At 53.3% G+C, this 13148-nt stretch overlaps 2 protein-coding genes across 10 annotated transcripts in view; one reads left to right on the forward strand and one right to left on the reverse strand.

Annotated features, from left to right (window-relative positions):
* Positions 1-1275: 1275 nt before the first annotated feature.
* Ncdn (neurochondrin) lies at positions 1276-10904 on the reverse strand. 4 transcript variants are annotated; one of them, XM_051188814.1, is made up of 7 exons: positions 10762-10904; positions 9397-9537; positions 7345-8313; positions 5792-6033; positions 4573-4797; positions 4032-4174; positions 1276-2788 (listed from the first exon to the last, which is right to left on the reverse strand). In XM_051188814.1, exons 2-7 carry the CDS (start codon positions 9517-9519, stop codon positions 2352-2354), a joined length of 2139 nt encoding a protein of 712 aa, XP_051044771.1. In that variant the 5' UTR covers positions 9520-9537; positions 10762-10904; the 3' UTR covers positions 1276-2351. The 4 variants fall into 4 exon arrangements, with proteins under 4 accessions (XP_051044771.1, XP_051044772.1, XP_051044770.1 ...); XM_051188815.1 differs by lacking the exon at positions 10762-10904 and adding an exon at positions 10596-10737; XM_051188813.1 differs by lacking the exon at positions 10762-10904 and adding an exon at positions 10418-10567.
* Positions 10905-10965: 61 nt separating this feature from the next.
* Positions 10966-13148, forward strand: part of Kiaa0319l (KIAA0319 like) — a 90669-nt gene continuing 88486 nt past the window's right edge. The window contains exons 1-2 of one of the 6 annotated variants that reach the window (XM_051188809.1): positions 10966-11098; positions 12063-12197. In XM_051188809.1, the coding sequence (XP_051044766.1) occupies positions 12166-12197 (32 nt within the window). In that variant the 5' untranslated portion in view covers positions 10966-11098; positions 12063-12165. Of the gene's footprint in view, positions 11099-11222; positions 11440-11587; positions 11607-12062; positions 12198-13148 lie in introns of those variants that run through there. The other 5 variants (XM_051188808.1, XM_051188811.1, XM_051188810.1 and 2 more) reach the window with 5 other exon arrangements.

The raw sequence follows: 13148 nt of genomic DNA on the forward strand, positions 1-13148 counted from the left end.
GTGGTGGCACATGACTCTAATCCCAGCACCCAGGAGCCAGAGGCAGGTGGGAATCTGAGTTTGAGGCTAGCCTGGTCTGCTGAGTTCCAGGATGGCCAGAGCTACACAGAGAAACCCTGTCTTAAGAAAAGAAAATGCTGGGTATCAAGCTAGGCGGTAGTGGTGGCAGAACACACCTTAAAAATATTCCAGCACTCCAGAGGCAGAACTAGGCAGATCTCTTCGAGTTCAAGGCCAGCCTGGCCTACAATGCCAGTATTTTGTTTTCTGGACTTGCTTAAGCAAGGCTAGGAGCTTGAGATTGCAGACACATTTTGTTTTGACCTCTATAGAAGTCACTGTGAATACCTTTATGTGAATACCTTTTTGTGAATACCTTGCATTATCTGTCTTGTGGATATTAAGCCACGTGTGTGCAGGCTTGTCTTCTGTTTACCTGAGAATCATTTTCAAATGGATATTCTTGCTTTGCATGGCCAACCACAGGTAAGCAACAGGATGTACTCAGTGTATGCCTGTATGTTTGAGAGCCTAGATGGAGCCTGCACACAAAGACCTGGGGCTCTTCAGGCTCCAGGTGGGAGTGGCAAAGGATACTTGGCTTCCCTCTTGCCGTGGCAGGCCCTTCCTCTTCTCATTTGGCATGAATACAGGTCAGCAGCTGGTAGGTAGCCTGAAAGTCACATTTGGCTTCCCTGCTTTGGTAGGCCAATAGTGACTTAATTGAAAATACGGTTTTTGAATGTTTGAGTTGGATTCCAAAAAAAACTTAGGATTTCTGATTTCTTTGTAAGTTGGAACTGTGAGTTGGCTCAGTGGGTAAAGGTTCTTGCCATATAAGCTTGTTAACTCGATGTCTACCTCCAGAACCCACACAAAGGTGGAGAGAACTAACTCCAAAGTTGTCTTTTGACTTCCACAAGTGCTATGGGACATGCACCCCACCCCAACCACAAACCCTAATAACTTTTCTTTTCTTTTCTTTTTTTTTAATTGGAGGATATGGCAATGACCCTGAAACTAAGTTGATGCAAATAGTGTTTCTGAGTGCCCGGCATCAACATCTGGCTTTGTGGGCCTGCTGTACTAGGTCAGGGTGTATTTACGACTTCTCTGCCTGTAAAACCAGAGCTATGGTGCTTTCTTTCTAGCTCCTGGGAGAGATGAATGAGAACATCAGCTAAGTATTTAGAAGAGCACATGCTCCACAGACAGTGGTGAGGGTATTAAATGTGAAAGGCACAGAGTAGGTGCAGGTCAGAGCAGAAAGGCAGCTTCTCGTCACCATTGAACATTTATTGAGTGTCCACATGTGCACAGCTTTGAACTTGGCGGTCACAGAACGCACTGGGGGTAGGGGGGGAAGCAAGGGGTCAGGTGTATGCGGGTCTCCAAGGGCTCAGAAAGGTAGTTCCTGCTGGAGCCGCCAGTCGCGTCTCCCTGCAGAGAGGAGTCTAAGCAGGGGTAGAGGGGCTGAAGCCAGGCACCACGGTGGCAGTGGCGTGCAATCACTGGGAAAACATGCGGATTCTAGGGCGGTGTAACCTCCTGCTCCTGGCTCCAGCCAGGCCAGATGGCACCAGGGGCGCAGGGATCTGATGCTCAGGTCTCCAAGCGGGGATAAGGACAAGCAAAATAAATAACCCCCAACCCCCATCTTCACTCTGCTGCAACATGACACAAAAGCTCAAAGAGACTTGGGACCAAGGGCTCTTGGGTCCCCTCAAGGAAACGCAGGTGGAAAGAGGTTCCCCACCCCCCCACTGGTCTGCCTGCTCCAAACTGTCCTAGAAGGACAGGGGCAAGTTGGACCCTGGGTCTCTAAAATTGAAAGGAAGAACTGCGATGTCAATGGCCTGAGCCTGCTCTCTGTCCAAGAGGACCAAAGGCAAGAACCAAACGGCCAATTTAAAGGGCGCGGACCATGGGGAGCCAGAAGGGGCACCACAGCCTTGGGGAGGCCACGCCCTGGCCGGCAGGGCACATAGGCTGAGGCAGTCAGCGCCTGCCAGCCCACTCCTACCCTGGAGCCTCCCTTCTGTCAGGGAGCCAGACATTGGGTATAATGACACTTAGTTGCCCTCGTTCTGGGGGCTGCTCCAACCTTCCCCGGCCTGGCGGGGCCAACCTCTGTTCCAAGCCAATCCCTGCCCCAAGAGGGGCTGGGGGCAGGATGTAGTTTCTTATACTTGAGAGGTGGGCATCATGCCCTAGCCCTCAGAAATGCCAGAAAGCTGGGGTGTTTGTAGGGGAAGTCTGAAGAAGGGGTCCAGTTTGGGGGCTTCAGGGAAGATGCCTCCTCCCTCCTTCCCTCGCTGCCCGCCCCTGGGTCTATCCCTACTTGATGCCCCTCAGGGCTCTGACAGGCACTGCTCCAAGGCAGCCATGCGGTAATGACTGGCTGTTTCTTCACCGGCTTGCAGCCTCATGGCCTCCCGGCACAGCCGGTTAGCCCGCGCCAATTCTACCAGCACACCCTGGTAGGCAGCCACCATCTCAGGCTTGACAGAGTTGGGGCTTACACTACCTAGCAGCTGTAGCAATTCCTGTGGCCAGCGGGAGCGCAGGGCAGCAGGGGCCAGCCAGGGCAGCAGTGGCACGCAACCTGTGAAGGCCTGCATGCCCAGGAACCAGAGCTCTTGCAAGTCAGCCCAGATGCCCTCATAGTCAGGGGACAGGGCCAACACCGCCTGGTCAGAGCCAGGTGTGGCCCGTGCCACATGGGACTGTGACAGAAAGAGGATGGCAGCTGCGAAGAAACCTCGGGAGGCTGGGGTTCCCTGGAGAGCTGAAAGAATGGAGAGGACGGTGGCATGAACCAGAGAGGCCAAACACTGGACTAATGCCTCCCATCCCCTCCCACGCTCAGAGAACAGAAGCATCACCTGGACTCACACTGCCTAGGTTCAAAGCCTACTTTGGACACTTACAGTGTGAAACTAGGTGCTTAAACTTCCTGGGTCTCAGTCTCTTCATTTTAAGATGGGGCCAGTACCACGCCAATCTTAGCAGTATATTGTGAGAATTAAACAATCTAGGTACACTCCATCATCAAGACCTCTAAATGCACAAGGGGTAGGAGTAAGCCTAATGTCAGATGTAAGAAAGAACCTCCCTTGGAATTTCCAAAGCAGGGACCCAAGCCACTGGTGGCCCAGAGCCCTTCACCAGGCTGAGAATGAACTAATTTGACTTCTGGCCAGAAGAGGGCGCCAAGGGGATTGGTGAAGTGACCCTGCCTGCCATTCAGGGGTTCAGGAGCCCCTTCTTTAGATCTCCAGGAAGCTGTTCAATCAATGTGGTAGCATTTGTGGGTGAGCCAGCATCGGATCTATAGCACAGTGACTCTCCTTGGGGGCTAAATGCAAGGGGTTCCTAGTTCAGGGATATGTTCCCCTTTCCACAGCAAGGTACCCTGTTGGGATCCCCACACAAAAAACAGGCAGCTGAGGGTATGGGCACATTACACCCTGTTCCCAGGCATCTGCTCTGTTCCTCCAACCTGACAGATGGGGCACAGAGAACAGGCGGGGACAGAGGGACCCAAGCAGACACCCACGGTCAAAGTGGGAGACACTGAGGGCTGTCAGGGGCTGGAGGGGATGCCCTTCCCCCTGCACACACCCAGAGGGAGGTAGGGCAGAGAGAAGCTGAGCAGAGGGTAGTGCTGATGCGTGTCCCTGAGTGGGGTGGGGTGCTAAGTGGTAAAAATCTCAATGCAGCAATCCGGATCTGTGACTCAGGGCCTGGGTGGGGGCAGCTCCACCTTGAAAACGCGGGATTCAGAGTTCTCAGGCTGTCAGGGATTCCAGGTGCCTATGCTTGTGACTCTGAACAGGTCTGTGCTGAACACCCACCAGGCCTTGCCTTAAAAGTCTTTAAAAGGAAGAGACTGTTATCATTTTGGGAAGGGTGGGGGTGGAGGATGGAGAGATACTGTGGCAACTGCCTTTCAATGGGAAAATTCTGCTAAACCGTGTTCTGAAAGTGAGGGCTTAGGTTCTGAACTGTGTTCTGTCCCCAAGGCTTACCTGGAGAGGTGCTAAGGAGCCGGGCCATTAGGAGGCCCAAGGTGGCCACATTGGCAGCTAGAAGCAGTCTCCCTTGTTGCTGCACTAGAGAGGGCAGTGACGTCATCAGGGTGTTCATAAGAGATGTGAAGCAGGCATCCCGCCTGGGGAGAAAAGGAGCAGAGGGGAGGCAGGCAGAGGGTTAGCAGGCTCAGTCACGCCCTCTGGGAAACCTGGCATCTGGTTTCTAGCTTCACCTGGCCAGGGCTTGCCAGGACATCATGCAGCAGGGTGAAGTGTTAACTTTTGCTTTCAATCCCGCCATCTGGGTTGGTCAGATGCCAACTAGCTGAGCTGAGTGATGGCTGGAGCAGACAGACATGCCCTGAGAGACCCGGGGTTCTGAATATGACAAATCCTCGAGCGGTACTGACTTTGTTTTGAAGCCCAGTTACACCAACACTACAGATATAGGGAAACTAAGTAGAAGGTTGAGAATGGGGTGACAGGGCACCGCCCCCTGCTTCCTTGGCTTTTCTCCCAGCCTCTCCCAAGCCCTCACTTGATCAGCCCTGGCGCAGTGACCACCAGGTTGAGGAAGATGTGACAACAGGTTTGTAGGCCGATCTCCACACTGTCTGGCAGCACTGAGGTATCATGGCCAGGGGATGTGAGTTCCCACTGCTGCAGGAAGTACTTGCATAGAAGTGAGGGGGCCCCTTCCTTGATCAGGATCTCCCGGGGCCCATCTTCAACAGTCAGGTGACACCAGCCGGGCAGGAGGAGCCTAAGCATGTGGAGACAGATGAATGTGAGATTGGAAGAGATAAGGGCACCCTGGCTAAAATAATGTAGAAGCTAGAAGAGGACACACTTTCACAGTACTGTAGAGAAACCTTGGACGTCAGTCACGCAGGCGGGAGTTCATGGGGGCTCTGCCACATGGTATGATTATGGCCTATGTACTTCTCAACCTGAGGCTCATTTCCGTCATCTTTTTTTCCTTCATAAGTTTTGAGGCAGGGTCTTACTTTCCAGCCCAGGGTGACCTCAGACTCTCAGCAATCCTGCCTCAGTCTCCCGAGTGCTGATATTAAAGGTGAGAGCCACCAAGCTTGGCCATTTTACTTTAAAAATTGAGTGAGATTTCTATCAGATTTGCTATGTGGACCAAATGAAACTGTTCTAGAGATGCATACAGTAGAATACCTGGTTTTGTAGCAGGCACTCAGAAAACCAAACTTCTAATAAAAATCTGGAGACCAGCTAGGTGTGACACTGCATATCTTTAATTCCAGCACTTGGGAGGCAGAGGTGGGCATATCTCTGTGAGGTCAAAACAAGCCTGGTCTACATGGAGAGTTCCAGGCCAGCCAGGTCTACAAGCCCCAATGAGACCCTGTTTTTAAATCTGGGGATTGCAAGTGGTACATTATAGTATAGGAGTTCTATGGGAAGAAACCCACAAACGACAAAACTAAAAAAATAATCCTCAGCAAATGCTCATGACCTGTCAGGAAGCCCAATTTAGGGGAAACAAAGCCTCCCTGTGTGACCCTTGCCCTTTTCTTTGCATTTATTTATTTATTTATTTATTTATTTAGTTAGTTAGTTTTTCTCTCTTTTTTTGGGACAGGGTCTTGCTATTATGTAGCCTTGGAGGAACTAGTACTTTCTATGAAGCCCAACTCCTAAGTGCTGGGATTATAGCCATATGCCACCACGCCTGGATCCTTTGCTTTGGAATGGTCTAACTGGACAACCCATAACTATAAACTCACCGGAGAGCATCCCCTGGCCAGGAGGGCCCTGGGGTAGTGGGGGATATGGCCAAGTTAGCCACCTGCTGTGAAATGTCATTGGCCTCCTCAGCTTCCTCGTAGAGGGTCTTGGCATAGCGGACGAGGAAAGGTAGCAGTTGGCACACCTCCTTACGCAGGGATGAGGTCTCCTCAGCCAGCCAGGCACCCAGGATCCGAACAGAGGCAAACACAAAGGGCTCTTTCTGTTTCTCTGGTCCCACCTGTTGTCACAAGACCCCCCTGAAATGAAGCAGAAGCAGGAACCCTCCTCTGCCTCCCCAGCCTGCCAATAATACTAGATGGGAACCCTGGCCTGTATGTCCATCAAAGATGGGAGTCAAGATGGCTCAGTGGGTAAGGGATACTTTATAACCTCCTGTGATTCCTAGGAATCAAATGGTGAAAGGAGAGATTGACTTGTCTTTCAGCTGCCACATGTGTACTGTGGCATGCACAGACTGCCCCTCCACCCCAACTAAGAAATAGATAAATGTAACAAATAAACAAAAAAAAGGGGCCGGGGGGTGGTGGTGGCGGCACACATCTTTAATCCCAGCACTTGGGAGGCAGAGGCAGGTGGATCTCTGTGAGTTCAAGACCAGCTTAGTCTACAGAGCAAGTTCCAGGACAGCCAGGGCTACACAGAGAAAACAAAACCAAGCAAATAATAAAAAACAAACAAACAAACCCTCGTCCCACTTGTCAGAAGGATGCCAAACCTACTTCTACCTGAAACCCAGCACATGGGAGGGATTCACCCCACAGGGGGAAGCCACTTAGCAGGATCTCAGTGTGGATTAACTGAATCAAGTGGATCTCAGACAACATGCGTGATGGTAAGATTCAGGTCGGTCACATACCTCTAACTCTCTACTTCTAAGGTAGCTAGGGGACCAGGGGAAACTCAGGAATCCACAGCTAAACAGCATTCTTTTGGCGAGGCTCTGAATTGGGTGGGGAAGAGACCTCCCACTAAGTAGTGAGGAATCAGCCCCATTTGGGTTAAATCAGAAAAGGAGACCAGAGCTTAGCCTAAGTTAGTAGAGAGAAGGCTGACGCATCATGCCTCAGTCCTAACGGAGCAGAAGTGGTCTCTCAAACACAGAGAGTGGATGGGATGGTGGGGGAAATATTCAGCCGAAACTACAGAGGCAGGAACCAGGCCACTCCCTGCCCCCACCTTTCTCGTGCATTCTATAGATTTACATGTAAGACACATAAATATGTAGGCATGTTTATATGTAAGACAATGGTGGAGAGTGAGCAGAATAGACTGCTTCGATTTTGTGTGTGATGTGTAGCGTGTGTGTACTGGGGAGTATATGTGAGTGGGAGGTTACTGTGTTGTGTGTGTGTGCTGTGATCAGAGCGCACATATGGTGTGTGGTATGGTGCTTGTGTGGAGGCCCACGGCAGGGAGGGTGAGGGAAGGAGGCTCGGCCACACACTACTCCTAGAGTGCCTGCTACAGTATCAGCCAGCATGTGCATGAAAGAATGCCACCTCCCCATGATTCACCGGTGGGTCCTTACCTGCAGCAGGTAGTGAATGACAGCTCCGATGGCTTCTTTCATGATGCTGACAAGCTGTACCTTCTGTGGCTCCTTCAGCAGGGACTGCTCGCAGCGGGTACACTCCTGGATGCCCAACTCCATGAGGGCATAGCAGGCGGTTACCACATCTTCTTTCACCTCCGTGCCTGTCTCTTCCAGAGCCAGCCGCACCTCCACGCAAGCCAGATTCACCAGGAGGGCCAGAAACTTGCTCCCAGAGCTGCCCACTGGGATCCAGTCGGAGCCGCAGGCATGAGCCAGGCGGGCTGCCAGCTTCAGTGCAGGGTTGCGCTGCCAGGAGCTCAACTTGCTTCCTAGGATGCGTGCCAGGCCGGCCTGCAGATCCCGGTGGCATTCGGGGGGCACAGTTGTCGGGGGCAGGAAAAGGGGCAGCAGCTGGCAGAGCTCAAACTTGCTGGCATCCTCGGCTCTTTGGAAATCCTCACTGAGGCCTCGCAACACTGCCAGCAGGTCGGGCTCCGCCTCCTTCCAGCACTGTGTCTCTGCAGCAGCCAGTAGCCCCACCAGGAGTGCCAGGGCCTGGTCAAAGCCATAGCCATGCCCCAGGTATGCCTGGCACAGGGCAGACACTGTGCCACCAGCGATGAGGTGCCGGGGCCCTCGGGGTGTGCCTGCAACAGCTGTCAGGCACTGGTAGGTGTCGTCAATCATGGACCGGCGGGCAGCATCATCAGGGTCCCCTCGGGCTGTAAGGAATGTGCTAAGGATGGGGATCTTGTTCAGGACCTGGGGATGGCTGGCTAGTTCAGGGTCACTGCAGAAACAGGCCAGCAGGGCCACTCCCAAGGCCCGGAGCACGTGGTCAGGGCAGCCGTCAGGTGCCTCCTTAGTAGTCAGGAGTCGGTTGGGAAAGGTGAAGCCGACGGCATCAAAGATCCGCCGTCGAGTTTTGGCATCAATGTCACCTGCTTTGACTGCCTTGGTCACCTACAGTGGGTGGGAGGTAATGCACTATCAGCAGGAAAAAAAGAAACGTAGCAAAGACTATCCCTTCCCTGTTCCCTGGGCACTAAGGGCTAGCAGGAATGGGTTATGTAATGGGATCCATTCTGGGGTCATTTCATCCAGATCCTCCTTTCTCCTTGGAGACAGACAGGTGTGACCTCTGGAAATCCCTGTCATCTATGGTTAGCTCATGGAAGGGAGGTCCAGTGCCCCTTAACCAACCAGTCATTGGGCAAATGGTCACCTGGTGTCTAATCCATGAATCTACATCCCCACAACCTGGGATGCAAGGGGCTGTAGAACCCATGTTTAAAATCCTCTAAGGACTCAAGGTCCTTCTCTAACTACTTGTCTCCAGAGAAGTCACGGAACCATTTCCGCCACCTTCTCATGGGAAATGGCTCCTGTGTCTCGATGCTCCGCATGTCAAAACATTTCCCCTTACATTTCACCTAAACACCTCCTCTGCTGCAGTGTGAGCCCTTGACTCCAGAGCCTTCTCCCTGTTGCCATGGCAAACAAGCAACTGCTGCACTCCCTCCTCCCTTCACCCCCCACACACCAACTCACCCCCCCCCACACACACACACCCCAGCACTGCAGCTCCTGCTCTGCTGTCCCCAGCTGGGGTTCCTCTAACAGGCTTAGACCCAAACCACTCCTTTACTTGTAACAGACCTATCACTCTGGCCATCTTCTAGAACCTGTCACTAGTTACTTCTAATCCTGCTACTCTTTCAGGTCCAAGAAAAGCCACCCCAGCCCTCAAGTACTCTGCACTAGTTACAACCTGATGCTGTTACCCTATGAGTCAGCTCCCATCTGCTCTGGGACGCCCCAGAAAGCAAATCCAGGCAGCCTCCTCCATGGTCCCAGTGCCACAGTCTTATTCACCCCCAACCTCCCCCACCCCATCCCCAAGGGAGAAGAGTATAAAGGTAGAGAGATCTTGGGCCTTTTTGATGCCTCCCAGGTTAGCTATCCCTGGGGACTTGCTGACCCCATTCTTTGGGGGGGCCCTCCTGTCCAGCCCTCCCACCTTCCAATTATCAGCCAGGTTCTTACTAGCAGCAGGGCTGCAAACTGCTCGCTGTCATTCTTGGCCTCACGGAGGGCTCCCAGGTAGCGCTCCAGGGTGGGGTTTCGGCTCTCTGCCTGGTTCAGAGCTGGCTCACAATCCGAGGCCATGATGCCCGCCTTGCCCAACTGTGAACACAAGAGGGACTGAGCATCCCTCTGCAGAGGAGGGGCGGGGGCGGGGGTGGAAATGGAGGATGTAGGGAGGGATTAGCACAGAGGGAGGGGAGGGTGGATTTGGAAGGGTGGCTTCCTCATGACTGACCTCCCTTGGGGGAGCCCCTTTAAGAGGCTGGACCTGCAAATTCTTTCAGGATGAAGAAGGGACCCTGGTCCAAGGTCACCTCCAGAAAAGTGGGAAATGAGGACCATGCATGCTGTTGCTCAGCAAGACAGCTCTCCTCACCAGTCTAGAAGTGGGAAGGAGCTGGCCCCACTGTTCAGCAGCCCCTGGTGCCAGACACCGAGTTTTATCTCTCTCTGAGGAGGCACATGGGGAGTTGAGTGGTGAGGACAGACAGGGAGGGATGAAGACATACACGGGTGAAGTTCGATTATCCGGACTCACGCTGACAAGGAAGCAAAGGACATTCTAGGGTTCTTTTCCCCTCCCTTCTTCAGAGAAAGTAGATTGGCTTCAGCAGAAGTGAGAAGGCAAGCTCTCCAGAGAAGGCTTTGAAGACTCCCCTGAGGACCCACCCCTCCAGCCAAGGGCTCATAATCGCCCCCGCAGCCTCCTTTGCCTCTTTTTTCCCTCCCTAGGGCAAAGGCTGCAGAGGCTGCAGAAGCAGGAGCTGCAGCAGTAGCTGCAGCAGCAGCATTAACCCCTTATGCTCCCTGTACTCTCCCTGTCCATCCCGCTACCAGCCTGTGGGTGCCGGCACTGGCTAGAGAAGAAAGGAGGGGTCAGGTAGCTCTCAGGATAACAGACTCCAAAAGCCGGATAATCGAAGCGGGGCTGCTGTGATGGAGAGATGAGAAGGGGAGAAGGGATCCTGGCGGTCACCACCTGTCCCGCCGCAGCCAGGTCACAACACGACATTGATGAAGTCGAACGACAGAGCAGCGATGAGATCACACTTCACGATGGCGCGGTGATGTCACGGAGAGATCACAGCGAAATCACGACATGAAGGGGGACAGCCCCCAAATATGATAGGGCAAATTTTAAAAGAATAGATAGATACTGAGAGGGGCTGTGACAAAATGGAGCCTCGACAGGGCACGGTGATGTCGAGATATGGCGCGATGGAGTCGCGATAGGGTCCCTGGGGAGCCTCGGCATCGATCAGCGCCGGCTCGGAGAAGCTCCGGCTGAGATGCAGGGGAGGGCTTGAAGGGGGCTGAGCTCACCAGGCTGCGGCCCCGAGCGGCGAAGTCTTTCTCCGGGCGCGATGCTCCGGGAGCCTGGGGCCGCTGCTCACGCCGCGTTGCCCACTCTTGGCTCCAGGCTGCTACAGCTCCACCCCCACCCCCGCAACGCTCTCGACCAATCCGCGCTGTCCTCACTCCTCACGCTAACCAATGGCCCGGCAGGGCGCTAAGCAGTAGGGGGGTGCCTCCGGTGTGGCCATCTTGCTTGTGGGCATTGCCCGAGTCTGGGGCCTCGGTGCTCGTGCAAAGGAGGCAAGGTGCAGGTCGCCCCGCCAGGGCTCGAGGCGAAAGGCTGAGGGCCCGGACGTCCTCGCTTGTGCGTAGTTCTCTCCTCAGCACTGCCCCTCCTCCCACACCGGGCTCGCGGCTGGAATTGCGCTTCCGGAGGGTGGGGGCGGGAGGGCTGGATCAGCATGAAGAGTGTGTTTCCGGGTTGAGGCCCCGGGAGGTGGGAGGAGGCGGCGTTTCCGGCCGCCGTCGCTGTCCAGGGAGGCTGAGGCAAGAGGGAGCTGTCCGGGTGGGGAGCCAGCACTTTCTTCTTTCTCTTTCTCCTCCTCTGCGTGAGGGGAGAGAAGGTGTGGGGCCCCCGAGCCCATGGACCGGGAGGAGGCGGAGGCCGCCGAGAGCCGGCACCCCTCTGTGTGGCCCTGAGCCCCGGTAGGTGGCCGGGGCGGCTGGCTGCCAGGCCGAGGACCATGAGCTCAGGGGAGGGGCAGAGGCGGGACGGGCGATGCCTAGGGGTACGCTGGCCCGGCGGTGGGACCCGGAGGTGGCGCTCCTGGCCAGGCCAGGGCAGGGCAGGTCAGCTGCTTCTGGCCTTGCAGGTACCAGAGTCCCGAGCTGAACCCCCGCTTTGGGGCTCAGGCCTGGTCAGGCAACTCCCTCCATTCTCTGTAAGAGTGGCAGACTAGGCTTCAGGCGCTGCGGTCCTGACAGCCTCGACCTCTGCAGCCTCGCCCCAGTTGCTGTCTCTGATGTTTGATTATCTCCCCATCGAGACTAAAAGAAAAAAAAAAAGTTGATACAGAATAAAGGGGGCGGGGTTGGGCACGTTGGCAAAACCTGCCTCCTTGAGAATTTTGACATTTTTACCCCTTAGAGGGTCTGCAGTGGCTGCAGCGAGCACAAAAGCAAAGTGGAGGAAATCGAAATAGAAAATCTCAGGCGGGGTTCCAGGGATGCTTTGCCTGCTCTCACCTCATGGTGGTTGTGTCCAACCGACAATAGATGCTGTTGAAGCACATTAGCCGACTCTCCTTGTGCTTTCTTGTGATTAACAGACTGGAAACTAGGAACAAATTGGAAAGACGACCTCCTGGAACAATCTGTTCATTTTTTCAGCTATTTGGAAAACAGTGTCTGCAAATATAAGCAAAGCTATTCATGGCAGTCTGTTCTGTAACTTTCTCAAATATGTAAGACTTTTCCCCCCTTAAAGCTTTATTCTTGATTACTCACACCCGCTGAATAGACGTGCTCTGTCGTTATTCAAACATATCTTATCGCTGTGTACATAAATGGAGTTCCACGTATGTAGCTGACAGACTGAACTATGATACATTCCCCATCAACCTGAAGTATTAAGTAAACATTACCCCCTGCTCTGTCAGAACAGCTGCTGCAACAGAGTGCTTTTATTTCGGGTGTGCTTGTAACGCCCTAAATGCCAGAACTACTGGGAGCTCTTCTAGATTTTCATTTGTCAAGTACTGTGGGGGTGTGTGCTCTCTCCCTGGGTTGTCACACTTTGATTTGATAACAAACACTTTGGATCTTAGTGGTGTTTTGTTATTCCTGCCTCTGGTCTGCAAGCCCTTTAACTGGACCCTAGCGGTGATTTGTGCCCATAGGCAATTGTAGGTTTCAGCTGAATAAATGGCTGGGAGTGCAAATGAAATTTGCTCTGCCTCTCTCATTCGCTTCTAATCGGTTTGCTAGTCCAATGGTGTTTATTACTCCTGTTCTCAAAGCCTATTCATTTCTTTTTGCTTTTCCCACCCACCTGCCAGGATATTGATGACAGGTGTTGAGTCACCTTTAATTTCAAATCCTTTTGTGGTAGGCAGGCAGAAATGTGTTGGGTAAGATCCACACACTCACACACATACACACACACACACACACACACACACACACACACACTTCTACACTCCATCCTTGGAGGCTAGAGAAGTTCCTGGGCATACTTTCTTAGGTTACACTTCATAATCTTTTGAATGTGTTTGTGGCCACACACCTCTGATCTGCTCCTTGCTCCCTAATGTACAATTGCAGAAAAGCTAGAAATGGGAATGGGTAGAAGAGGACGGGAAAGATAAAGTTCTTCAGGTGCCTATGGCTCAGTGAAAGACATTGTCTCAACTTGA

This window comes from Phodopus roborovskii, unplaced genomic scaffold, assembly GCF_943737965.1.
Source record: "Phodopus roborovskii unplaced genomic scaffold, PHOROB, whole genome shotgun sequence".
Classification (NCBI taxonomy): domain Eukaryota; kingdom Metazoa; phylum Chordata; class Mammalia; order Rodentia; family Cricetidae; genus Phodopus; species Phodopus roborovskii.